We start from the raw sequence: 26,900 nt of genomic DNA, 5'->3' as shown, positions 1-26,900 counted from the left end.
GCCAAAATATAAGTTCTTAGATCATTATATCACTTAAAAATCTGGATTAATATTAAATCAGTCTATTTTAATGAATAATCGTTAGATAGATGGACAATTTCTATTAAGGTTGAATACAAAAGCATTGATAGATAAGCATAATTTCAAGTTTATATACTTGTGTTTTTTTTAGTTTTATATGATATAGAATGCCTATATCTTTGGTTTATGTTAATGGAGTGTTTTATTTTTGTTAATTCAAAAAACTGCGCCTGTAGAAAATTATGTAACGTGTATCTGTGAGCTTTGCTAGTCTGCTAAAATTATTGTGTGCAACAGACAGTTCTCAATAACCTACCTCCCAGTTTTCTCTGTAGAACAGAAGTTGTTACTTTGGTTAAAAGTTATAATTAGTTTGGGTGGTTGAGACTACATCAGAAGCAACAGCAACAGAAAAATATAGCTGTTTACCCAAGGAAGTAGGGTGAGTTTCTCTTTCTAAAGGAAGAAGAGAGTAGTTTATTTCTCTAAAACCAAATGTCAGTTTGTTTCAGAATATGAAAGAATACAATAAAAGGCAAAAGAGAATGTAGCAAGTTGTAGAAAGCTGGAGCAAAGTGAATTTTACCTGCCTTTGTTTATAATACCCAAGTATGAAAAGAAGTTATAAAATGTGTTAAAATTAGTGCAAAGTTTACCTAGCTTTGATGGATTTATTCCTAGGATAATTTAAGAGGGAAAAAAGAAGCTCGTAAAACCTATGTTGTTAAATATTATATTAATGCAAAATTAGTGTAATAGGGAAGAACCTTTGTCTTCTATTACAAGTTACTCACTAAAGGGATATTGCCTATAAGCTTAAATTATACACAATGGCCCATCTCTGGGAACCCTGCCTCCCAGGTGATGAGCATTAAGTTAAAATACCTTTGTTTAGCTCACAGAAAGCATCTTGACCAGGCCCACCTGTGAATGACTGCAGGCAGGAGGAAATTAACACATCCCCTCTGGAGGCCGACAGGAACCAGGAAATGTTTGACTTAATCCCTCCCCTTCTAGTATAAAAGAACCATCTTGCCTGAGTTAGGATGGTGACCACCTTCTCAGTCTGCCAGCTTTCTGAACAAAGTCTCTATTCCTTTGCCCCAACAACTTGTCTCTCGATTTATTGGTCTGTTGTGCAGCGAACAGTGTGAGCTTGGACTCGGTAATATCAGAATTACACTTTTTCTTTGTTGAGTTGATAAATTCACCTGAGAACACTTAGTAAAGCACAGAAAATATTATTTGTCCCATCTGTGTAAACTGTCCAGGAAATGCAGATTCTATATCCCACCAGAATAATATCTGCTTTGTGTTGATTTTATCTTTGATAGATAATTTTTAAGTTTCCTCACTTGTGAATGAACTAAGGTTTGTTTTAATCATGTTGCCTTATACAATTATTTTAAAATATTTTATTGTTACTTTGATTAACTAGATAACCAAAGTATTGTTTCTCAGGAGCCTAGGACTTTATTATAACCAATGATCAAACCTCCTCTGATCATTCCTTTGATCTTGCCTACTAAAATTCAGATCTGAAATTTAGTTTTAATAATTAAAGTAATAATTTCAGAATATACTATACTTACAAATGTCTTTGAATTTCCCAGAAGGCCCCTGGAGAGAGGGGTTAGAAATCACTGGATTTGTGTGGTAGGCTTCATATTTTCTTAATGCCTCAACATTACTGGAAGAGCTAAGGAATGAGCTATCAAGTTAGAAGAGACTCTCAGCCTTCCCTAGGTTTGGTCTGTATAGATAAAATGTCATTCATATAAATCTTTCATTAACTGAACCCTTTATAGGGGGCCATGAAGATTGCTCAAAGCCCCTGCTTCCCATTACATGGTCATACCCTCAAAGGAAACATTGATCAAACCCTTATGAAACAGTTATGGTCTGTATCACAAAGGGAAATGTTACTCTCCTCATTCTGATATTGGTCACTGTCATAATCAACCTAGACTTTCCTTATTATGAAACTGGTTTCTGATTCCATCTGAGCCTCGCCTGAAAGCACTCTATAAACCACAGGCCCTAGCTTGTGTATTCATCACAGAAGGGCAGTCTCAGGCCTCAGAGAAAGGACTGTGCCAGGTGCTCTGAACTACAGTCAAAAAACAGGCTCTGAGTTGACATCAGCTTGACAGCTTTCAGACTGTACCAGTGGAATAAATCAGGAATTCCAGAACTCATGAAAAAACCACTAACCCAAGATCCAACAAAACAAGAGTTAATTACATGAGAATAACTAAACTGATGAGGGAAATTTACTTATGGTTGTTTTGAATATTACTTGTGTTGCTTTTAAGGTTCTTTTTTTATTGGAATATTAAGATCTTTTTTCTTCATTTATCTCAACTTAAATTTAGCAGACTATGACTTTGTTTACTGAACTGAAACATCTATAAATAGTATCTGATTTTCACTGGTCCTCAAAAATTCATAAAACAATACTTTGACTGAACGTCCTTACTCTCCATGGCAACAGTTATTTGCATAGGTTCAATAAAAATTTGTTCTCATCTTACCAGGATATAATTGAACAAATTAATTGTGTAACAAAGGATACACATGGAGAGTCATATTTGAGAAGAATTCTCACTTCCTCACACTACGGCATGACAGCACGTTGTTAAGGGATGGTAATTGGCTTTACACTTATAGCCAATGCCTACAAAGACCTCACAAGAAAACAAGTTCCATACCTGGCCAACAGAGTCCCATTCACATGGGTCATATTTCCTGTCCAGGGTAATAGGTATCTCCAAAGAGAAAGGTTTATTGCCTTGTAAGACTACTGTTGCATCTAATCCAGCAATCTCATCCTAACATTTCTTCATTACACACACACAGACACACAGACACACAGACACACATACACACACTTAAATGCTAGAAGGGGTTTTTCTTTAGCTGTTACTTTGAAAAATTTACACAAAAGTAAAGATAATAGTAAATAGTATAAGAATGTATGAAGAGGAAGGAAACTTGTTATTTTATTTTCTAGGACTGTCATAAATTGAATTTTAATTTATGGGAAAAACGAGCCATGTGTAGGATATTGTGATTCAAAGATGGTGGCACTAAATGATGTCACTGCAACAAAACAAATTGAGGAAGGTGCATCATAGTGCTCGCATGTGGAGTTGGGGGTAAGGTTTAACTATTTGTATACAAAATTTGAAGTCAGAGTACCTTGTAATGTTGATTGCAATGATTAAGATACCTGTTTGTCTCTGACAAAAGAACTGGACCTTGCTTCAGAAATCTAAACTTCTCCCACAATTTAGAATCTTGTATCCAAATGAATTACATTTCTCAGTCACAAAGAGCCGTCAAATGATGGACGAATAAATGTTGTTTTTCTTCATTTAACACATTTATTAAGCATCTAGCAGTGGTCCCCAACCTTTTTGGCACCAGGGACCGGTTTCGTGGAAGACAGTTTTTCCATGGACGGGGGGCGGGAGATGGTGGGATGGTTCAGGCAGTAATGCCAGCGACGGCGAGCAGCAGATGAAGCTTTGCTCGCTCTACCGCCGCTCACCTCCTGCTCTGCGGCCAGGTTCCGAACAGGCCTAGGACTCGTACTGGTCCGAGGCCTGGGGGTTGGGGACCCCTGATCTACTGCATGGCAAGCACTGTGTTAGGGACTGTGGACAGCCTAGAAAACTTGAAATCCCGTCTCTTGAAATTTACTTCCCACTGGGGCTTGTATACCTGTGTGAGCCACTCTGCTGTTTATAGTCCTATTTATAGATGGTAAATCTATTAGATTAACTATGTTAGAAGAGCAAATTTCTTCACACAAACAAGAAAAATTATTTGTCATGAAGTCCAGAAGAAAAAAGATATCTATGAAAATTATAAACAGAAGCTAGGAAAAGAGCAGGTCTGAAAAATACTGGAGTGTTCTGTTAACGAAAAATTTCAAAAGGCTCTAATGTTTCTCCATAATAAGTAGCAAGTGGTAGAAATGTGCAATCATACAATAGCCCTAAATTAGTATCACTGAAGACGTGCAACATTTTATTGAGATATAATGTTTCTTATTGACACAAAGAGATTACATTAAACAAAGGAATTAAAGCTATGGTCATTACTTTATCAGAATAAGGTGACACATCTGAAGTATGGCAGCTATGCCAGCAGTATTAATTAAAGCATAAAATACTTAGTAATAGATATAATCTTTCTCATTTTCATGAAGGAAAATCCTATACGGTCAATTTGAATTATGTTGCCTTACTACCCATGGAACAATTCTAGTTCCTAGTACTCTTGGTCTATCTTTCCCCAAGGTTGCATTTACTTGTTAAATAAAATAAAATAATAGTAACACATGATTCAACGATTTTTAAAGAAAGGTGTTGTCATAGCCATCAGCTACAATCAAAGAATTCCGCTGGCTCTTTATCATCAAAATGCTCATTTGGCATCAGAAATCCACACAACAAGCAGCTTTTATAAATAACTCCTCAGGCAGAAGTCTCACTCACTAAGCTGTGTCTTCATCTTAGTGACAATAAAAGAATTGCATGGCAAACAGCAGCAATCGGTGCAGACTGGTAAACCACACCTGCCTAAGCCATCTCTCCAGGTTAAAATGTTTGCCTTGCTTTGTCAGGAGGTTAGTGAAAAGTACCTTGTCTTTGAAAAGCAGAACATCATGAAAATGCATGCACCTCTTTTTATTGCAGTTATGTAAGGATGAATACTTTTAGACCCATATCAGGATCCATATATTGCATTCATGTAAACATCAAAAAGACATCGGCAGCATTCAGCGCCCAGTGTGTTGTTTCGCACAATGACTCTAGCCTGAAACACGTGCCCAGTTGATCAAATCTGCATCCGTGTGTGCCATATTGCTCACTTAGAACCTAAGCTCTGTCTGAGTCATTATGCTCAACGCTAAGTTGTCTCTATACTGCTCTCATCTATCACTGGCTGTCAGGGCCAGGTTGATAAAGTCCCCTGTGGTCCACATCTGTGATCAGTCCCCAGGTAATCTGCTCTTTCAAAATACTGCACGGAGAAAAAGGGTTCTTTGAGCAAGTTCCAGTAGAAAAAACTCAAAACAACTTCATCTTTTTTTTTTTTTGCCTTATTGAAACTTCATTTCTGTCCATGTGGTTCCCAATGACCAAATACAGATGTCAAAAGCCAAACATTAATTGCATTTTCTGATGGAATATTCTAAAAGGAGTAGTGCATTGCCTAACAGAATATGAGGAAGAAAAGCCAACAATACCATACATGATTTAAGGCTGGAAGGCAATGAAAACATGAAATTTAGGAGAATAGCCACAGGAAGTTTTGTTCTTGATGTCATTCCTCATTATCCTAGAATACCCACTGTTCTAATTTGCTCCTAAATATGTGGTGGAAGTGACAACACTTACAAACAAATAAATAAATGAATAAAATAAAATAAAACCCCTACTCCAAAAGCAGAATAAGCAGAAAGAAGGTAGTCTCATGAGTAGGAAGTCTCCGGAATGTGGAATGGGGGATCTACCTTCTGCTTTTTTTAATGAATAGATGCAGGTAGCCCTGGATCTATAAACTTAGATTGATTTTAGAGCCCAGGTCCAATATCAGGCCTTTTGATCATGTGAGCTAGAAAAAGGAAGAGTAACAAAAATGGCGAAAAGTTATTAAATATTCAGTATACGCCAGGCGCTGCTGGTATAAGCTCTGGTCGTGAAGTAGCTGGAGTCAACTCTATGAGGTAGGTAATTCAATATCTCTATATTATAAACGGGGAAACTGAGGCCCAGCATGTTAAGAAAACCAGTGCTTTTTGAACTGTGCATGATTCACCTGAGGACCTTATTAAAATGCAGTTTCTGATTCAGTAGGTCTGGGATAGAGCCTCAGGCTCTGCATGCTGATACTGCTGGTCCACAAGCCACACTCTGAGCAGCAAAAAGTAAATTGTCCAAGGTCACAGAGCTGGTAAGAAGCAGAGCCAGGGTGAGGCTCAGTCAGCCCGGCTCCAGAGCCCAGGCTCTTTGCCACTAAGCTTAGTATCTGTGTCACAGACCCGTCGCACCCTGGGGTACTTGAGCATTGGCTCAAGGACTAGAAACAAACGCCCATCACCTTTGCCGATAGTATTTTCCAGCAACAGCAAATATTTATTAAGGGCCAACCAAGAGACAGTTACTGTGGAAAACACTTAGGATATAAAAAATATTCCAGGCTCAAAGGATTTTCATTTAATCCACTAGCCAAACAATTGGCCATTTGATTCCCAAGCAAATTACAGCTCCACTGATGGACTGAGTGTTCTGGTTAGTTTAATTATCATACACAGAGAAGATAGAGCACTAACTTTCAAAGAATCAGAGCGTAATATCACACCTCTAACACCAAAGGTAGTAAATTTAATTTAATCTTTGGGGATTGAGAAATAACTTTTAAGATCTTACAGAGGTTTAGGAGTATCATTAGGAAAATTAATTATAGTTCAATAGATTTAGAAGGTGTAGGAGTTTGGGCTTGATTCTATGGTATCACGTAAAAAGTGAATTAAAAAAAGAACGTCCTGATAGTTTGTTAACTTGTCATGAGAGTTTCAATATCTTTTATTAAAAGGACATTTTATACTAATTCCCATAGGTGGAACAAACATTACTGAATTAGGTGTAAAATTTTTGGAAGCTCCAGGTCATACAAAACAATACCTTCAATAAATGTTTCACAAAATTTAGGAAGTTTTAAAAGAGTTTATTATAATCAGTCAATGTTTACCACTTAATTTGTCATTTTTTTCTTTCTCTTCCTTCTAACCACATTTTTTAAAAAAATGGAATACAGCCGCCTGCCTACATTTCTGGCACACTCTGCAATAATTAGAATTCTCCAACGAGTCCCAAGACAGACTTCACCGGCTGAAAATATCCTGCCTCAGCTCCCACTCTCTTGTCAAGTGCAAATCTTACCATCTTAGCACTTGTCCAACATCCTCCGAAAGTCCTCTAGGCTCCAAAAGCAAAAATGTAAAGGCTCTACCTTATGGAGCACTGGAGGCCCCCAGGAGACGGAGAGGCGCGCACCGCACAGCCCTAGAGGCCTTGCATGAAAGGAGCACACGGTCAGGTCCGACCTCATTTAGTCTAGGGGCAACTTCTCCTCTCCCCTTTTTATCACACTATTGCTCCGCAGAGGGGACTTCAGAAAAATTGAAACACCCCGAGGCTCCTAGCAAGTCAGGACCACACTGAACCTTAAAAACTTTAACAGCGTCATTTCCCACCACTCTCCCCTACAGCTCATTTATAACTGCTTAGGTTCTAAAGAGACAACAACAACCAAGAACACGTCCAGCAGAGTCACGTGCGCTGAGACAGGCATGAAGGAGGTGCAGAGAAAGAAGGCCGGCCTCAGTCTGTCTTCCCTGTTTTGGACAGTGAGCTCACCCCACCCAGCCGGCATGGAGTCCTCGCTGAGGTCAACCTCTCACCCGTGCAGCGGCTGGAGTTTCCTCTCTGTATTTTCTGACACCCAGAAAAGGACACACTGGCACTCCTTCTAGCTTTACTTGACTGCATATCTCTTATGTATTTAAAAAAAAAAATTCATCATGTGTGGAACGCTTTCTTAAACACCAGCAGAGAAAGAAAGATGTGATTGAAAGTTATCAAGTCCGTCTTTAGTCACTGAAAGTGTTGGCACTCAGAGTTCTCCACAACAGGAATCACCACTCCGCCACCCCCCAGCCCCAGACACCTTTCTGATACCATCAATCCTCTGAAGCCATAATAGAACCCAGCTATGGCCGTCACTGTCTGACATCTACACAAGCTCATCCCCCTCTCTGAGTGTAACTAACCTCTTCCCCCATCCTCCAAAGCCCCCCACCACTGACAAGTTCTTCTTGTCTTTCAAAGCCCACCTAGGATGCCTGTCTTAGCCTCTCCCTCCTCAACGTCCCCATATTACTTTGATTTACCTCTTTTTCAGAACTCACTTCATTTTAATTTATATACATACATATTCTAAGATGTGAGCTACCTGAGGATCTTGCTCTTCTCATTAACCCTTGGATCTCCTGTTGCCAGTTTATTACACATAAGAAGTTCTTTGCAGTTCTGACACATGCTAAAAACAGGTGGATCATCATGCTAAGTGAAATAAGCCAGTCACAAAAAGACAACAGAGTATGATTCCACTTCTGTAAGGTATCTGGAGTAGTCACATTCACAGAGAAAGTAGCATGGTGGTTGCCAGGGGCTGCAGGGATGGGGAAACAGGGAGTTGTTTAATGGGTACAGTTTCAGTTTTACAAAATGGACATGTTTTGAGATTGGTTGCACAACAATGTGAATATCCTTAACACTACTGAACTGTACACTTAGAAATGGTTAAGATGGTAAATTTCACGTTATGTGTTCTTTGCCACAATGATGATGATGATGGTACTAACAAAAGTAGTACTCAGGGGCTTCCCTGGTGGCGCAGTGGTTGAGAGTCCGCCTGCCGATGCAGGGGACACGGGTTCGTGCCCCGGTCCGGGAAGATCCCACATGCCGTGGAGCGGCTGGGCCCGTGCACCATGGCCGCTGGGCCTGCGCATCCGGAGCCTGTGCTCCGCAATGGGAGAGGCCACGGCAGTGAGGGGCCCGCGTGCCGCAAGAAAAAAAAAAAAAAAAAAAAAAGTAGTACTCAGAAGATGGCTGAAAACAGCAAATGAGGGAACTATCTGGTTGACACCTACACTGTTGTGTGTGGAGTGCTTGATGATCTCTAACCTCCCCCTTAACGCGTTTTGACTTCCTCAGGCTTAGAACTGTTACTTGCACTCTGGATACCCCATGGCACATCACACCATGCTACCCACATACAGTTATTCACCATTTTCCCCTGCCATATGCGATGAGCAAAAATTGAAGAGCTGTAAGAGTCATCTTACATGTTGAATAAAACTTTTTGGCAGTATGACAATATATCCAGTACCATCCATGTTCCAGGCAATGAAGGTATGAAGTATATGAGACTTACTTGAATCTGACAAGCGTACCTTCAAAGTAGAAAGCAAAAATGTGACAAGTAATTAATTACACTGAACTAAGTCATCCCTCGGTATCCATGAGGCATTTGTTCCAGGAACCCCCTCAGACACCAAAACCCGTGGATGCTCAAGTCCCTTATATAAAATGGTATAGTATTTGCATATAACCTACACTTATCCTCTCTGTACTTTAAATCATATCCAAATTACTTATAATAACTAATACAATGTAAATGCTATGTAAATAGTTGTAAATACAATGTAAATGTTATGTAAATAGTTGCCAGGTGATTGGCATATTCAAGTTTTGCTTTTTGGAACTTTCTGGAATTTTTTATTTCTAAATATTTTTCATCCCCAGTTGGTTGAATCCATGGATGTGGAACCCGGGGATACGGAGGGCCAACTGTATATATAAAGTACAATAAAGAGGAAAAAGAAACTCATTCTGCTTTTGGAATGGTGCTCATACTTCTTGGAAAGGAATATAGGACTATTTTCCTTACCTAAAAAACCCACCCAAAAATATGTCAGGTTGGCAAAATTCCCACTACACTGAAACATCATTTTCTGTGTTTTCACTTATAATATTGAAAGAGTATATTACAGTAAAATTTTCTTTGTTGGAGAAAAAAATCAAGTACTTGCAGAATCATAATGTATTTTTAATAATTTGATGTGATAGCAACTTTAAGTTGCTCTAGTATGACTGCCAAAATTTTGTTGTTTCAGGGAAGGTTTAAAGCTGTCCAATGCACCAAGAAATTCACACCCTCTGGCTTAAAGTCATTAGTATGTATAATACACATTTTCAAGTACTTGAGATTTGATTTTTGGATAAAATGAGAATTAAGTCTGAAGTTTATCGCTTTATTCCATTAGGAGGCTTCCATTACTGATCTGTATTTGGCAGGTGCTAACTCATTCATAATCCCAGAATAACTTTCATCTTGCAATACATTCAACCACTGGCAAAAAAATTGCTGATAAGAACATACTCTCTAGTAATCATGATATATCTACAGTATGTATCCAGGGCTCAAGTCTTAAAAGTAATTTAATTTATTTTTAATAGACTTTATCTCTTAGAGCAATTTTAGGTTCACAGCAAAACTGATCAAAAAGTACAGAGAGTTTCCATATACCCCCTTCCCCAACACACGCCAGCTTGCCCCACTATCAACATCCCTCACCAGAGTAGTGCACTTGTTACAACTAATTAACCTACATTGATACATCATTATGACTCAAAGTCCACCATTTGCTTTAGGGTTCACTCTTAGTATTTTATATTCTATGGGTTTTATAATGACATGGTATCTACCATTTTATCATACAGAATAGTTACTCTGTCCTAAAAATCCTCTGTACGCTGACTATTCATCCCTTCCCACACAACCCCCCCGCAACTTCTGATGTTTTTACTGTCTCCATAGTTTTCTCTTTTCCAGAACGTCATATAGTTGGAATCATACAGTATTAGGCTTCTCAACTTGATTTCACTTAGTAATATGCATCTAAGTTTCCTCCATGTCTTTTCATGGCTTGATAGCTTATTTCTTTTTAGCACTAAGTAATATTGTCTGGATATATCACAGTTTATCCATTTACCTATTTAAGAACATCTTGATTGCTACCAAATTTTGGCAATTATGAATAAAGCTGCTATAAACATCTGGGTGCAGATTATTGTGTGGACATATGTTTTCAACTCATTGGAGTAAACACCAAGGAGCACAATCACTGGATTGTATGGTGTGTTTAGTTTAGTGAGAAACTGTCAAACCATCTTCCAAAGTGGTTGTACCATTTTACATTCCCACCAGCAGGAATGAGAGTTGATGTTGCTCCATATTCCAGCCAGTGTTTGGTGTCGGCGTTTTGGATTTTAATCATTCTAACAGGTGTGTAATGGTATTTCATTGTTTTTTTAATTTGCAATTCCCTAATGACATGATATTGAGCATCTTTTCATATGGTTATTTGCCATCTGTATATCTTCTTTGATGAGGTGTCTACTCAGGTCTTTTGTCAATTTTTTACAGGTTGTTCATTTTATTATTGTTGAGTTTTAAGAGATTTTGTATATTTTGAATAACAGTCCTTTATTAAATATGTCTTTTTTGCAAATATTTTCTCCCCATCTGTGGCGTGTCTTTTCATTCTCTTGCCATTGTCTTTCACAGAGCAGACAATTTTAAGTTTAATGAAGTCCAGCTTATCATTTATTTATTTCATGGATCATGCCTTTGGTGTTGTATCTAAAAAGTCATTACCACATTCAAGATCATCTAAATTTTCTCCTATGTTATCTTCCTGTTGTTTTAGTTTCATGTTTTACCTTTAGGTCTCTGATCCATTTTGAGTCATTTTTTGTGAGTGACAAGTGTAAAATCTTTGTGTAGTTTTTTTTTTTTTTTTTTTTTTGCATGTGGATGTCCAGTTTTTCCAGCACATTTGTTGAAAAGACTATTTGTTCTCCATCATATTGCCTTTTCTCCTTGTCAAAGATCAGATGACCATGTTTATGTGGGTCTACTTCTGGGCTCTCTGTTCTGTAGAACTATTTGTGTATTCTTTCACCACTACTACACTCTGTTAATTGTTGTAGCTTTATAGGAACTCCTAACTTCAGAGAGCATCAAGCTTCTGACTTTTTTCTTCTTCAATACTGTGTTGGCTATACTGGGTCTTTTGCCTCTCCATTTAAACTTCAGAATAAGTTTGCTGATATCCACAGAATAACTTGCTAAGATTTTGACTGTAACTGTGTATGTCAAGTTGGGAAGCTGATGTCTTGACAATGTTGAGTCTTCTTATCCATGAACATGGAATGTCACTCCATTTACTTAGTTCTTTGATTTCATTCAGCAAAGTTGTGTGATTTTCCTCATACAGAACCTGTACATATTTTGTTAGGTTTATATCTAAGTATTTCATTTTAGGGGGTGCTAATGTAAATGGTACTGTGTTTTTTAATTTCTAATTACATTTTTTCATTGATGGTATACAGGATAGCAACTGACTCTTTTATATTAACCTTGTATCCTGCAATCTTGACATAATCACTTATTAGATCCAAAAGCTTTTTTTGTCAAATCCTTTAGATTTTCTGCATTGACAATCACATCACCTATGAGCAAAGTCAGTTTTATGATTCCTCCCAATCTGTATGCCTTTTGTTTCTTTTTATTGATTTATTGCATTAGCTAACACTTTCAGTATAATGTTGACAAGGAGTGGCAGAGGTAATTTATTCTTAATTTTTTTAAACCTTTGTCTATTTTTAATTTTTTCTATTTTACATTTTCAAGTTCTATTTCAATAATTCATTCCAGGGACTTCCCTGGTGGTCCAGTGGTTAAACTCCAAGCTTCCACTGCAGGGGGCACGGGTTTGATCCCTGGTCAGGAACTAAGATCCCACATGCAGCGTGGGGCAGCCAAAACAAACAAACAAAAATTCATTCCAGCGTGTAATGCTTCATCGAAAGCAGTCTCTTGCATTTAGTAAAAAGATGTCTAATTATTGTAGAGGAAAATGTTCTTCAAAACTAATGAAATGCATTGTTAGTAAACTGGGGCAATGAGACTTAAAAAGAACTGGATAAAATTAATGAAAGTTTTCTTTTTAAAGACCCCAAAATTATGAAAAAATAGTACATCTTGTGATATAAAAGTTGAGTTTTAAAATTTGACTACTTGGCTAAAATTAACAATTAACATGATTCTTCAACCTTTATAACCAAACTATCTAGAAGAAAAGCAAAAACTCATTCATTCCTTCTGATATTATATTTAAATGAATACAGACTAGTGGATATGTTGAACACAAGGTTCGGAGTAAGACAGTCCTTAATAGAGTCTTCCTTTGGATTTGTTCCTCAAATGATCTGATACTACTTTCTATCTATTAGGAGGACATTAATATATTCTACCTGATGGGGTTTCTGAAGAATTAAACAAGACATTTCATGGAAGCAGGGCTTAGGGCAGTGCCAGGCTCAGGATAAGCATTCACAGATGTTGACTATCATTACCACCAGTTCCTGATGTCACGGGTGTTACGGTATTTTGATGATTTAAAACACTGATCCTGTTGCTTCTACCCTGGCATCCTGAAGTTTATTCACAAGCAGCCAAGGTGAACATTCCCTAAGTCACATCATGTCACTCCATCTCTCAAAACTCCTCCAGTGGCTCCCTTCTCACCAGGGTAAAATCTAGGGTCTACAAGACCCTACACAGCCTACGGTTTTCTGAGGCCTGTGAGGACATGGCTGCCCTGGAGAAGGATTATGAGGAGGTTGGTATGGATTCTGTTGAGGGAGAGGGAGAGGAAGGAGAGGAATACTAATTACCATTCCTTTCAGCCCTGTAGCATGTCATCCTCAGAATTTCAGCTTTAACATTAGTTGACAGGAGTAAAACTTTCTTATTAGATTGTCTTCACTTTCAACTGTGATCATGTATTACTGTCTTCCTTTCTGACTTCCTGTCTCCTACTGTTTCACTTCCTCTGCCCCAGCCACGCTGTCCTCCTTGCTTTCCAAGCACGGTCCTGCCTTGGGTCCATACACTCGCTGTCCCCTCTACCTGAGATTCCTGAATGGATGCTCCCTGAAATGCTCTCCTCAGTTGTCACTTCATGAGAGAGGCCTCTGACCACCTTATACAAAAGAGCACCCTTTCCAACACTCTGTGTTCCCTTTACTATGCTATTTTTTTTCACCAGAGAACATATACTTACTAGCTATTTGGCTTTTTGTTTGTTTGCTTGTTTATTATCTTCTTCCCAACTAGAATGAGGTCCAGTTGGGTTGGTAATTTTGCTGTTACTATTTCCTGCTACATCCCAGCACCTAGAATTGTGCCTGGCACAGAGTAGGGATTCTCTAATTATTTGTTTAAGTAGTTAGCTAACTGCATGACAAATATTGGAGAATATTCCTATTTTTTCCTAGATCCAATAGCTTCTTTCATCTGATTATCAGGAGGGGATGAATGGTATTTCTTTAAGGAAACACAAACATAATATGTGAACTTAGTTCATGCATGTGTTCCTTGGAGTCCAAGAATAGCTTACTCGATGTTCTTATTCAAATGTTTATAAAATAATATACAATAACAATATTTTAAAACAATACAAATTCTTACTGTGTAGGACAGTGTTACTCAAAGCATGGCTCCTGGAACCATACTTTCAGCAAGACCTGGGAACTTGTTAGAAATACAGATTCTCAGTCACCACTGCAGGAAGACTGAGCTGGACCCAGCCCTCAGGTGACACCAATGAGTACTGAACCTTGAGAACCACTGCTTTAAGGAATTCTTAAATGACTCATTTCAGTTCTTTGACTTCCTCTTAAAAATCATAATCTAACATGTCCTAGCTTCTAAATATAAATAGTATAAACTATTAATGTAGATCATGACAATGCCTCTTACATTGACCAATTATCTTTTGCACCTATAAATACCTGAAAGACATGCTCTCAAGTTGCAGTTCTTATTTGTTGCATCTACTTTTGTGGCTACAGCCCAGCTCTCCACCTTTTAGAGCCCTCTCACGTTTGGCAAGCACCTAAATTCTTCCTTGTCTAATTCAAACACCCTGGAAACATGCTGAAATTTGGGTTTATTTCTCTTAAATTTCTTTCTTAAAGGCAGAAGTTTTCAAACATTTTTCAACCAGGACCTTTTTTCTTTTTTTTCCCCAAATGAAATGCACTGTAGATGCTTTGTATATAAAACTGGTAATTATGAGCCTGCTCTTGCTACTATGGACTGACTTGGTTTGTCCACCTGTCTTTCTCAACATTCCTACCACCTGGTTAAAGACTCTAGGTAGGTCTCACAGTCGAAAGGTGGGAAAACATTTGCTATAGGGCAGCATTTCTTGGAGTGTACTCAGCACCATGATTTCTGAATCTCTGTCCTCAGCTAACGGAATCAGACTTTCTGGCCCTGGAATAAGCATTGAACAAACATTCCCACTAGAGTTTGTGAGTCACTGCTCTAGGAACTCTAAACTGTCATTTTTATTAAAAAAAATAATGGTATAAGCACGTCGTTTGCCCACAGTCATTTCAAATAATACCATTCAAGGTATTCCATTCATTCAAGCAGTAAAATTAACAAGATATTTTAAGAGGTGAAGTTTCATTTTTCTCTGTATAACGTTGAACAAGTCATTAGTTCTAAAAGTTAAATACACAGAAAATTCTGATGAATGGCTTATTACATTTACAGTTTTACATAATTTAGGAAACACTGATCACCATTTTTTCTTAGAGATTTTGTGGGAAACTACAGTAAATTGAACAAATATCCTGTCCTCAAAGAGATAAAGTATATACAGAAGGAACTAGAGTACAAAATAGAAAATAATAAGAGGTATGAAAGTTCTGAAAAGGAGATGATTCTTTCCACTTCAGAAGATTAAGGGATGACTCCTTGCAGTTCAGAGTTTCAGTTCAATGCAGAATAAAGTCCTCAAGTTGACCTGGAATAACCCATATTTTTTTGCCTGATTCTTTCCAGATGCAACATAACTTACACCACCCTTTCAGCACAGGAAAGGTAATAGGAGAGCTCACTCCTGATCTGGGGTGATGGAAGGAGAAGCACAATAGGATGCTGGCCACCTGGCATGCCAGCAAGTGTTGCCAAGCCCAGTCCCCAGTCGGCAAAACACATGCAGCTAACAGGCCACCACTGGTCAGTGGGTAAATGAGAAACAGGGTGATTAGAGGTCAGACTACATGAGGTCTGTATGGAAAGTTAAGGTTAAGCAGTCCAATAACAAAGCATACAGTAGCCTGCAAGCTCTTGCTACAGTGCTACTGTCCTATGTACATTTATGAGAGTTTCTTTAATCTATTGTTTGGGTTGAAACAATTACATATTTCACTTAAAATCTAAGTAGAATATTAGACATTTAGCAGAATTTTCTAAGAGTGTACCGGTATCTCAATCACTGTAGGAAGAGAATATTTTCTTCAGTAGAAGAAGTATTATGATCTAGCAAGAGAAACAACGGAAGGTGCCAATAATTCCAAACTGATAATCATAAAATATCTCTCAAGAAAATATCTCTCAAGAAGACTGAAGGCAATTTTATAATAAAATAAAATAATAAGATTCTACTTTTTAAATCTTCAGATAAATACCAGTGACAAGATAGTAGAATCACAAACATTAGGAAACATTAAAATATGTGAATACCTATAAATGATAATTATTCTGCTTATATTATTATTAATGTTCAGATAATGCACATAAGGATTTAATTTTGCTCTAAAGCAACAGCCACCAACCTTTTTGGCACCAGGGACCGGTTTCATGGAAGACAATTTTTCCACGGACAGGGACAGGGGGGTGGTTCAGGCGGACAGGGACAGGGGGGTGGTTCCACGGACAGGGAGTGGGGGGTGGTTCAGGCGGTAATGCAAGCGACGGGGAGTGACGGGGAGCGACGGGGAGCAGCAGATGAAGCTTCGCTCGCTTGCCCACCGCTCACCTCCTGCTGTGCGGCCCGGCCTCCTAACAGGCCATGACCGGTACCGGTCCACAGCCCACGGGTTGGGGACTCCTGCTCTAAAGATTTCCTATCAGATATAAGTTAGGTCACCTAATTCCAAATCCTAGTCTCTAAAACCACATTTTTACATTTTAACCTGTGTCACATTATGGGCTATTTCCTCATATATATCTTCCAATTCATTAACTGTCTCTTTGGCATTGACAAATTGCTCTTTCAACCAATCTGTTGAGGATTTTTTTTTCATTCTAATAGTTAAATTTATGCTCTATTCAATAGCTATCTTTTCTATTATGTCTGTTTTCTGTTTTGATTTCAATTTTTTATTTTATGTCCTAATTAACATAAAACATTTTTGTTTTGTATTCTGTTTCAAACTGTCATTTTATTTTTTCACGTTTTGGGGGAAACCAATCTTCTAGTTTATGGTGTATGCTCTCCTCCACTCAAGGTAGAATATCCCTTTGTTTGACTTATAATGGGTATCATGAGGACCCCTTCAGTAGGGCTTGTTCATCTCTGGAGGCCATGACCCCCAAGTGTTCTCTGGAATGCTTTTACGTACATTCTGCTTGAGACATCAGATGTGCCAAAGCCTGGGTCTGATATTTATATTAATTCCTCCTTGTGGACAACATAGGTATTGAGAGGTTTAGGTTTATCTCATTTTCCCCATTTCTCAGTTATTTTTTCAGTCTCCTAGATGCCCAGTCCATGTAAAGGACATGAAGCCTTCATTCCTTCCACAACCACCTGAGGGCCACCAGAGCACCATGCACTTAAATTCTTGGTTTATTCATTCCTTTATTTAAAGACAGCTGTGTTGTTTCTACTTCTTCACTTACCCCTGGAAAATTTCCTTTTTCTTTTTCAATTTCATCTATGATTTTAAAAATATTAATTAAATTTTATTTAGTAATTTTAGCAAGAAGCCTCCATCTTGGTGGTTCCAAAATTCTCTGACACTGTGAAAGCCGTACCAGCCCAGGGCTGCTTACGTCTTCACCTATTGCACGTGGGAGAGAAATAAACGTCTACCTTGCCGAGTCATTGTTATTACTTTGTGTTTTCTGTCACACACAGTCAAAAATAATCCTGTTGTACCTCTGACTATTTAGACTGGAGAATAAAAGACTAAAGGAAACATACTAATATTGTCAGAATAACAAAGGGATTGTCATTCATGCCAAAACAAACTTTTGAAATGGGCTGTAGCATAAAGAAGGAAGAATTCTTTCACACAAAGGATATTACTGACATTGTCATTTGTTCTTAGAACCTGCGAATGACTAAATTACCTCTGAAGTTCTCTTTCTCCTTTTTTAACATTTCTCTATATCATCAGAAACATAATCAACCAAAATGTATTTTAAGAAAATAAGAAATAGAAGAAAACAAAGGCAAAAGTTGAGAGGGACATACAGGTACCTTAATCATATATTTTGAGCCTAGCACAATGTATCACATGTCCCCACCACCCCTAGTTCCTCCAAAAGTAAACCCAAGATACTATCACTATGGTCCTGACACCTTCCCCATCCCTTACGTTCATTCTTAATATGATAGCTCTGTTTCGTTGTACTCATTAAATGTGTCACCTCAAATTTTACATCCACGTACTCTCCTTCTAGTCATGTCTCCTTCTGGTGATTTAGAACTTGTCATGAACTAAATACACCATAGTGAGGCCATTCTTCGTGGAGATTCTACTGCACAAAATGCTTTACTAGCCACAGCCAGTCAATTACCTGGCCTTCCAGCTGGTGGGCCACCATTCTCGTTGTCATCCTTCAGAATAACAGCCAGACCCACTGAGTCGGCCGGGAGGACGGAGCTGCTGAGGTCCACCCGAGTTAGGCTCTCAGGTTCCCTCTCAGAGCCCCCCGCAGTGTTCTGCGGGCTGTCCCTTCCAGCTGTGCTCCTTTCTGGGACTTTTCTCTGGGGTCTGAGCACAATGTGAACGATGCTCTGCTGATCCAGGTCACAGCTCTGTGGGAGAGTGAAACAAAAACACAACAAGAAAGGGCAGACATTAAAACACCAGGAGGAGCTGAATTTGTCATCAGTTCTAGAGTGTGTAAAAGACATTGGTTTATGTCCAATGTCTGTATGCAGTCATGGAACTTAAAGAAAAGTGACACGTGTGATTGACTGATCAGGACAGGCACACTCACCCTGCAGCAGGGGCCAACACCTACACATGTGTGTGTTAATATTGAACTGGGGCCAGAAACTGAAATGTGGGGATAAATGGAACACGACAACAGACGAAAACTGAAGTAATATTCAAAGGGACATGAAATCTAACGGGAAAGAAACATGTATCACACTGCATACATAACCATACTGAAAAGCAGTATGCTTTTAAAACTGACTTCCTGGAAATATGTCCTTATAATTTTCAAATTTAAATGCTAGCACTCATTTCTGTTTTAAAAAGCACAGAGTTGGTTATTACCAACTACAAGGCAATTTTCTCTAGAATTTACCATACACTTGTTTACAGTAGGCTCCATGTATACTCAGACATCACTAGCAATCACACCACCAGGCCAGTGAAGCCAGAGGACAGGGTACCAGTGCCATCTCGGATCATTCACTGTTTCATCCAATCTCACAATTAAAATCAGTGGACGCCTACAAAAATGTTTTGTATCTATATATTAATGTGTATGAACATGAGACTTTAAAATTTAGTAGAATTAGTAGAAACTAACACAATATTGTAAAGCAACTATACTCCAATAAAAATTAAAATAAAATAAAATAAAAGCATAAAAAAAGAAAAGAAAGTTAGACATCAGATAATTTACTTGGACAGAAACTATACTAACTTAAGTTAAATCTCTGTTTCAGAATATCTACTGGGTAGACACAGTCGTTCATCTATCTGTCCCTCCTCCCACAGAGCGAGGACCCTCCTCTCTCTACAACACCCCCCATTGCCATTCTCCCTCATCTTAGGAAGTTTAAATAACACACACGCAAAACACAACAACACTGGTAACAATCCTAACCCCCCAAGCGCCGTGTTATCTCTATCAGACTTGTAAGAATGGTGCCTGACACTCATCAGCACTCCCTGCGCACACACCACGGCTTGCTGTCAGCCTCGCCCACTCAGGAAGGTCAGCAGCGTGCCCTCCGGTCCCAAATCCCACTCTGATCTCTTCTGGTCCCGTATCTCGGGTCTCGGTCACGTCAACACACTTCCTCTTCCTGCCGCCTGTCCCCGCAGCTTCCCAGCTCTCCCCAGGACTGCTCCTACTCAGCAGTGGTCACTCTGTGTCAATCTCTGTCCCCTCAGTCCGCCCCTAGCTGACTTCCTATTTCTGTCAAGGCACCACCATCCCCCATGTTATCCAAGTGTCAAGGCTTCCCCTCCCACCTAAAACTCCAATCATTCTCCTATGTTTTCTAAGGAGGGCTTCACCACCTTTGAACCTTCCTCCCTACTGTTACATCTAGCAAGGTGTCAAGAGTAACTAATTCTGACTCAGAAATTCCCTTCACATCTTCACCTCCTTTACATCCCAATTGTCACCTCCCCATTTTAGGCCTCCATCATTACAAGAGCTTTGTAATTACTTCCTTACCTCTTGTCTTGCCCCGCAAACCTTTTGTACAAGAATTTCTGGTGTTTTCTACATAGTCTTTTTAAAGTGTCTCACTATTACTGGTTAAATATAGTCTAACATCTTACTATCTTCTTCAAGTGTGCTCAGACTCTTCTCCTTTCTAGACCAACTGTCTTTTCCTCTCCATTATATATGTAGATTATATTATTCTTCAAAAAATATTCACTCTCATCTCCCTTCATCCTGCCCTTGATTTTGGGCTAAGCCATGTGATCAGCTTTGGCTAATAGGACATTTGCAGATGTGATTGAACCAGGGTTTTAGAGTATATTTTCACCACTGCCCTGGCTATCAACAAAGAATCCCTGGAAGTTTCCACCTCTTCAGCCTGGGCCCCAGACTGCACACATGGCGCAGACCTGAGCCCAAGCCATGGAGAGGATCAAGTGCAACCCCACCTATAGCTTGAGCAGTCTTCCAGCTAAATGCAGGCTGGGGCTGCAGACCCCCAGATGACCTGAAGATGCAAGGGAAAGAGACGGTTATTAATGTATGGTACTGAGATCTTGTGGTTGTTCATTAAGCAGTAATCGCTGACAATACACTTTTTTTCCATTCTAATTGGACTAACAGACGTTCTACCACCATTTATCATCACCTCAGTGCTCGGCCAGCACTCTAGAGACTGTACAAAGCCTTTAGCCTAAGTCATATCAAACAAACCAACATCAAGATCTGAGTACACTCAAATGTGGGCATGTGAGGACGTGTGCTTTGCAATAAGGAGAAACAATTGAGAATTAGCATCCTAACATATTCTGAGATTTTCATCCATATTGTGCTCTTTTCAAAAGGTTCAAAAAATCAGTCAGATGAAATTCCTCTCTCCACAGTCATAACGTACGTGCTTCATGTGATACTCTCAGATAAAAATAATGTCTTTCTCTCTCATCTGAATCCGGGTAATCTGCCTGCTATGCTCTTCCACTGCAGTGATCAGAGCTTGGACATCGTGTGTGTGTGTGTGTGTGTGTGTATGTGTGTGTGTGTGTGTGTGTGTGTGTGTGTGTGTGTCTGATCCTCCAACTTAATTTAGAATTCCTTAAGAGCAGCGACTGGGTTACACTTCTACTTTTATTTACCAGAATGCCTCACACAGCACTTTGAACCTAGTAGATGTAGAAAATTCATCTATGAATTGAAAAGGTAAATGACTGAGAGGAAATAAGAATGCATGAATGAACAAATATAAACAGCTACCGACGCATACACACAACACCTGAAGTGTTCCTCGGGGAGCAAGAAGACTGCAGAGAAGCAACATGGAATTCAAAGTCAAATAGGTGTAATTTATTAGCTGCGTGATTTTTGGCAAATTACTTTCCCTGCATAAGCTTCAGTTTCTACATATGTCATTAGCAATAATATTACCAACTTTGATGATTGCTCTGAGATGTAAGGACATATACAGAGTGCAGACCCAATCCAGTCACAACTCAATATATAATTGTCAGTATCACTATCATCATTTATGAGTTTTGAAAACTAAAGAGGTGGGTCCTTATCTTGTATAAAGATAAAACCTCAGAATAAAACCTCAGAATCCTTTTTGGCTGCTCCATTCACACAATCTTATTTGGAAAATGTATAAAGAAGGTGGAATAAGCAGAATCGACAAATGTGACAGTTATTCTGGTAACTTTCCAGGCTTTCTGTGAACTAAAAGTTGATACAAAAATTATCACTATATGCTCAGATGCCAGGAAACACATGAAGAACCTGAGCAAATTCTCAGGGGCTGCTAAAATTGGACAAATATGGAAAAAATAAAAAAACTGAGGTTTTCCTTTCAAATCCAGATTTTCCTAATGCTCAGAGTAGAGCTGCAAAGGGGAGTAGGAAGATCCCAAACAGATTTCAGTACTTATAGTGATATTTATAGAACATATTTCCCTGAGACTCCATCCATGGTTCAGAGACCATTAACTGCTTAATTCTTTGACTCACTTGTAGAAAACGTTGTTGATTTCAGAAGCAGTCCCCTTGCCAGATGGTGCAAGTGCACCATCATGTTAGTTCAGTTCAAAGCCACATTAATAACATATCCCATGGGCAATAAATTAGATAAAGTTTAGTTGTCTAGCCACTCCAAAGCCCAAAATAATATTTAGTTCTCTTGGTATATGAACGATCCCTCAGCTTTGGGAGGTAGAGATTTTCACGGGAAGACAGCAGAGTTTTCAAACATTGTTTTAAGCTTCTTCAGGGCAAAAACAATGCCTTATTTATCTTTGTTTCCTCAATAACCAGAATATTGCTTGGCAAAGAGGAAACAGTACATTTGTGTTTTCCTTATAACAAGTCATTAATTCAACAAGTAAGGCAGTGACATAAGTCGTTTAGTGTGGACATAACAAGTGGGTATTCACCCAGCTGGGCTTGGTCTTGTGCCGTCAAGCAGAGCTGTTGTCCCACCAGGGACTGAGAGCTCAGTACAATGGACTCTCTCTCCAGGACCTCTGACTTGGAGATACCCCAGGATTAATAAAACATCTACGGGAGTTGTCTGCCAACCAATGACCACCTCTCATCCAACTGGCCATTATTCCACGATATACAAGAAATTGATGTAGTTTTCCTTTTCCGAAAAGGAGTCCTTCTGAGGACATGTAGTTGGAATTCAAATATCTGACAGCCTGGTAATATAATTCGAACACTGAAAACAAGAAAAATTTGAAAAACCTGAGAATGCTTTTCAAGATATTCTTAACCTTTTGAAACATTGTAAAAATAAGTAATGTCACTCTAAGAAGAAAAATTAACAAGGATTGAAAAGTTATTGGAATGTTGTCCAAGCACTTAAAGAAGGGTTACACAGATAATCTTTAAAATGATTAATAATGAGTTTCAAAAATAGTTAATAATGTCACATATTAACAAAATGCTTTCACGTGCTATGCCGATAACAATTACATTAATAATAAAAGTAAAATAAATACATAATATGCTTGAGCTTTGTACTACTCTCCAGATTGTGTTACAAGGTCTTCAGATGTAGTAAGTTGTTTAATATCCCCATAGTGAACTAAGGGAGCTGCTCTTACCATCCAGAAGTGAGTTGTATGTAAAGCCAGGAGAACTGTGCCTGGCACAAACTAAGCTCTTTAAACATTACTTGTCTCTGTTGTTCATTTCTATTCCACTTCACAGAAGTTAAAGGTGAGCCACAGAGAAATTCATAACAGGCTCAATGTAATCCAACTCTTAAGTATGAAACCAGGATGGGAACCCATCAAACATTACTTGTCTCTGTTGTTCATTTCTATTCCACTTCACAGAAGTTAAAGGTGAGCCACAGAGAAATTTATAACAGGCTCAATGTAATCCAACTCTTAAGTATGAAACCAGGATGGGAACCCATCAAACATTACTTGTCTCTGTTGTTCATTTCTATTCCACTTCACAGAAGTTAAAGGTGAGCCACAGAGAAATTCATAACAGGCTCAACGTAATCCAGCTCTTAAGTATGAAACCAGGATGGGAACCCAGGCCAAGGACTCCCGATAACCTTCTCTGACTCTCCCGAGCTCCACTATGTGGCTGCAGAGAGGAAGTGAGGTAGTGGGTGGGATAGACAGAGGAGGACAAATCTATAGGGGTCATGGTGAAGAGCGGGGTTTGGAAGCTGCAATGGATCTGCTTCAGGTACAAAGGAATGATTCGAAGAGCCAGATATGTTAAAAACTTGAGAAGACAGCCACTGGGACCCGGGCAACCTGGAGGCCATGGAAGAAAGTTTGTGTGGGTCTGATAAAAAACAAAACCAAACAGGACGACAAGACAATGAAATAAGAATCAGTGCCAGTTATAGATGCATCAGTCAAACCATGCAAAGTAAGAACAGGGTAGAGGTGGCCTGGCAACAAGGCTGGCAACCCCCAAAGGTCGGTGCCAGCTTCAGCTGTTTTTAAGTCAGCTCCCCTGCAGATCCCAAACCCCGAGAAGACAGCACTTGTCACATGGGGTTGCACTGCCTATTTATGTGTTTCTCTGTTACCAGACAATTCCATCTTCAAGAAAAGATACTAAATCTTCCTAATGCTGAATCTACAGTATCTACTGTAATGACCTGGTGGTCATAGTACACACTCCACCTGGGTTTGTTGAATGACTCCATGATCCTGTGGAGCACATGCCAATTGCTGCAGCCATTGCAGAGGTAAGGAAATGCGTCAGATGGCTTTAGTGAGTCGCCTAAATATGACACATAATTAGGAAATGAAAGCCAGATCCGCGGCCCATGTTTTCTGGCTCTTAGCCCAATGCTCTTTCAAATATCCCACTTTGGACTCCCCACGTTTCTGGGTTCATCATACAAGGATACACGTTAGACACAACCTCCAACGAGTTGATTTTTTAATTTTGTTTTTAAAGATTTTTTTTTTTTTGATGTGGACCATTTTTAGAGTCTTTATTGAATTTGTTACAATATTGCTTCTGTTTTATGTTTTGGTTTTTTGGCTGCGAGGCATGTGAGATCTCAGCTCCCCGACCAGGGATCGAACCCATATCTCTTGCATTGGAAGGCGAAGTCTTAACCACTGGACTGCCTGGGAAGTCACTAGTTTATTTTATAAGCACACTGATCAATCTACATTCATCACTATACTTGCTATACAAATTTCCATGCTCTTTAAATTAGACTGGGCTGCCTTCAATCTCTTCGATATTATTCATTCATTTTCATTCTCTCCAACTCTGTTAAACTCTTGTTTATCATAAAACATGGTTAAAATAATTACAGTTGGAAGGCTACCCTACTTCCTATTGCATCCCAACTTTACGTTTTAAGGCCTGAAAATCTCGGATTTTCATTTGAATTTTTAATAGCACGCATTTTTTCCCCCAGAAAATAATATATCAGCCAAGAATTATCAGATAAAAGATTTCCTAATCTAATAGTCAATGATGTTATCAGATTTCAATTTTAAAAATGAGTTTGGCATTAAGGAGCTCTTTCTTAGATAATTTTAAAGAAACACTTTAACACAGCATAAATTTTCTTTTATTTTCTTCTTTTTTTTTTTGGTTGTTAAAGATTCAGCATGTTCATTACTTGCTTCTTCTAAAAAGAACATCTAACAGATGTTTGTGTAAGCCCACCGGAGTTGTTTTTTTATTTCACCAGAGTTTTTAATACAGTACTACTGTACTTTTCAAGGTACTGTATTGTTAGATTAAAAATGTTTTCTTTATTTTTTGTGTTTGTTTTTTTATGTGTTATTTGTGTGAAAGTATTATAAACCTATTACAGTACAGTACTATATAACCGATTGTGTTAGTGGGTAACCTAGGTTAACTTTGTTGGACTTAACGAACAAATTGGAGTTATGAACACACTCTTGGAACAGATCTTGTTCGTACGTAGGGGACTTACTGTAGTATATTTTCTATGTCAAAGAAAGACAATGTGGCAATTATTTAGGGAGTTATTTAAAGGTAGTTTTAAATGTAATGGTTCAGAAATGTTTTGTATGGTTATTGCTAACAATGAGATAATGTGGTTAAAGACAACATGAGCTAAGGACGTTCGGTGCGAGTCAGAATAACCAAAAAGAAACTATTCCCACTGATTTCTTTCTCTTGTGCTCTAGTTCACCTCCACAGTGGTGAACAAACACTAAATGCCAGTTTATATTAATTGGATGAGAATAAAAACTGTTCCTTCAACTTGATCTTTCATTTTAAAAAAATAGAGACTTTGAAAAGACATATACTTTGTGATTTATGCTTTGAATTATTTCACATTTCTTACAGCTAGTTTTTATTATGATCAAAGGTATTATGCTACACAGAGATAATGAAAGGCCCCCTCTCTGGTTGCCAAAGGCTGAGTAATACAATTACTGGGAAAGGTCAATTAGCTCCACACTAATTAGCCAGTGTGGGTCTGAGCCATGTCACCCTCAAGTCCCTCCCATGGCAGGCCTGGGGCCATTTCACTACTCATTAGGACCTGTACAGAGGGAGCTCAGTGGGGAGGGGAAGGAGACAAAGCAAGAATCAACTGACTGCTCTCCTTAGCTATGGAGTAAATGATTTACTGTGAGAAGAGGTTAGCGCTGTTGCACAGGTGAGGACTGGGATTCCTTTCATCCATGCCCACCCTTTCCTAAACACAAAGGATAACAGGGAATCAATCCTATGCCTAAAACCAAGTTAAAATTGTGTTTTATGTTGTAAACTTTACAAGAAATGCCCCCCCAGTGTCGTTTCTCTAAACATTACTTTATCACGTTATGATATATTGTTATAAATAATTTAAATATATATGGAATTTTAACATAATTAAATTAATTTTTTACAAATCATTACATACAATGTATGGTATTGCTTGTGGAGGAGTGTCAGGGTTAACAAACAGACCCTCCTTCTTGTGCATACAGGACAAAAAGAGGAATCTTGAATAATAATCTCTATTACGTCTTCCTCCTAAAGATATTTTACCTTCAAATGATTCAACCCTGGGGAAAAAAATATGAAGCAGACAACTGTCACCCAAACTGTCATTTCACATACCACCTCTCTCTCACTGTGTTCTCCCTTTCCCCAACTCAACAAGAACACCTGTATTGTCAAAGAGATTTTGCTAATAATGTGCAAAAACGATATTTTGTAGCTTTGGGGCCATTTCCAAAAACAACAAACAAACAAACTGGAAAAAAAAAAACTTT

At 38.6% G+C, this 26,900-nt stretch overlaps 1 protein-coding gene across 2 annotated transcripts in view; it reads right to left on the bottom strand.

Moving 5' to 3' along the window:
* The window catches only part of AGPAT4 (1-acylglycerol-3-phosphate O-acyltransferase 4), a 1,410,257-nt gene that overhangs the window by 953,821 nt on the left and 429,536 nt on the right, over positions 1 to 26,900 (bottom strand). For both annotated transcript variants that reach the window (XM_060029668.1, XM_060029671.1), the window contains exon 3: positions 18,337 to 18,577. In XM_060029668.1, the coding sequence (XP_059885651.1) occupies positions 18,337 to 18,577 (241 nt within the window). The remainder of the gene's footprint in view (positions 1 to 18,336; positions 18,578 to 26,900) is intronic.

Source organism: Delphinus delphis, chromosome 14, assembly GCF_949987515.2.
Source record: "Delphinus delphis chromosome 14, mDelDel1.2, whole genome shotgun sequence".
NCBI classification, from domain to species: Eukaryota; Metazoa; Chordata; class Mammalia; order Artiodactyla; family Delphinidae; genus Delphinus; species Delphinus delphis.
Note: the sequence above shows the minus strand (reverse complement) of the source record. Positions and strands in the feature narration are given on the sequence as shown.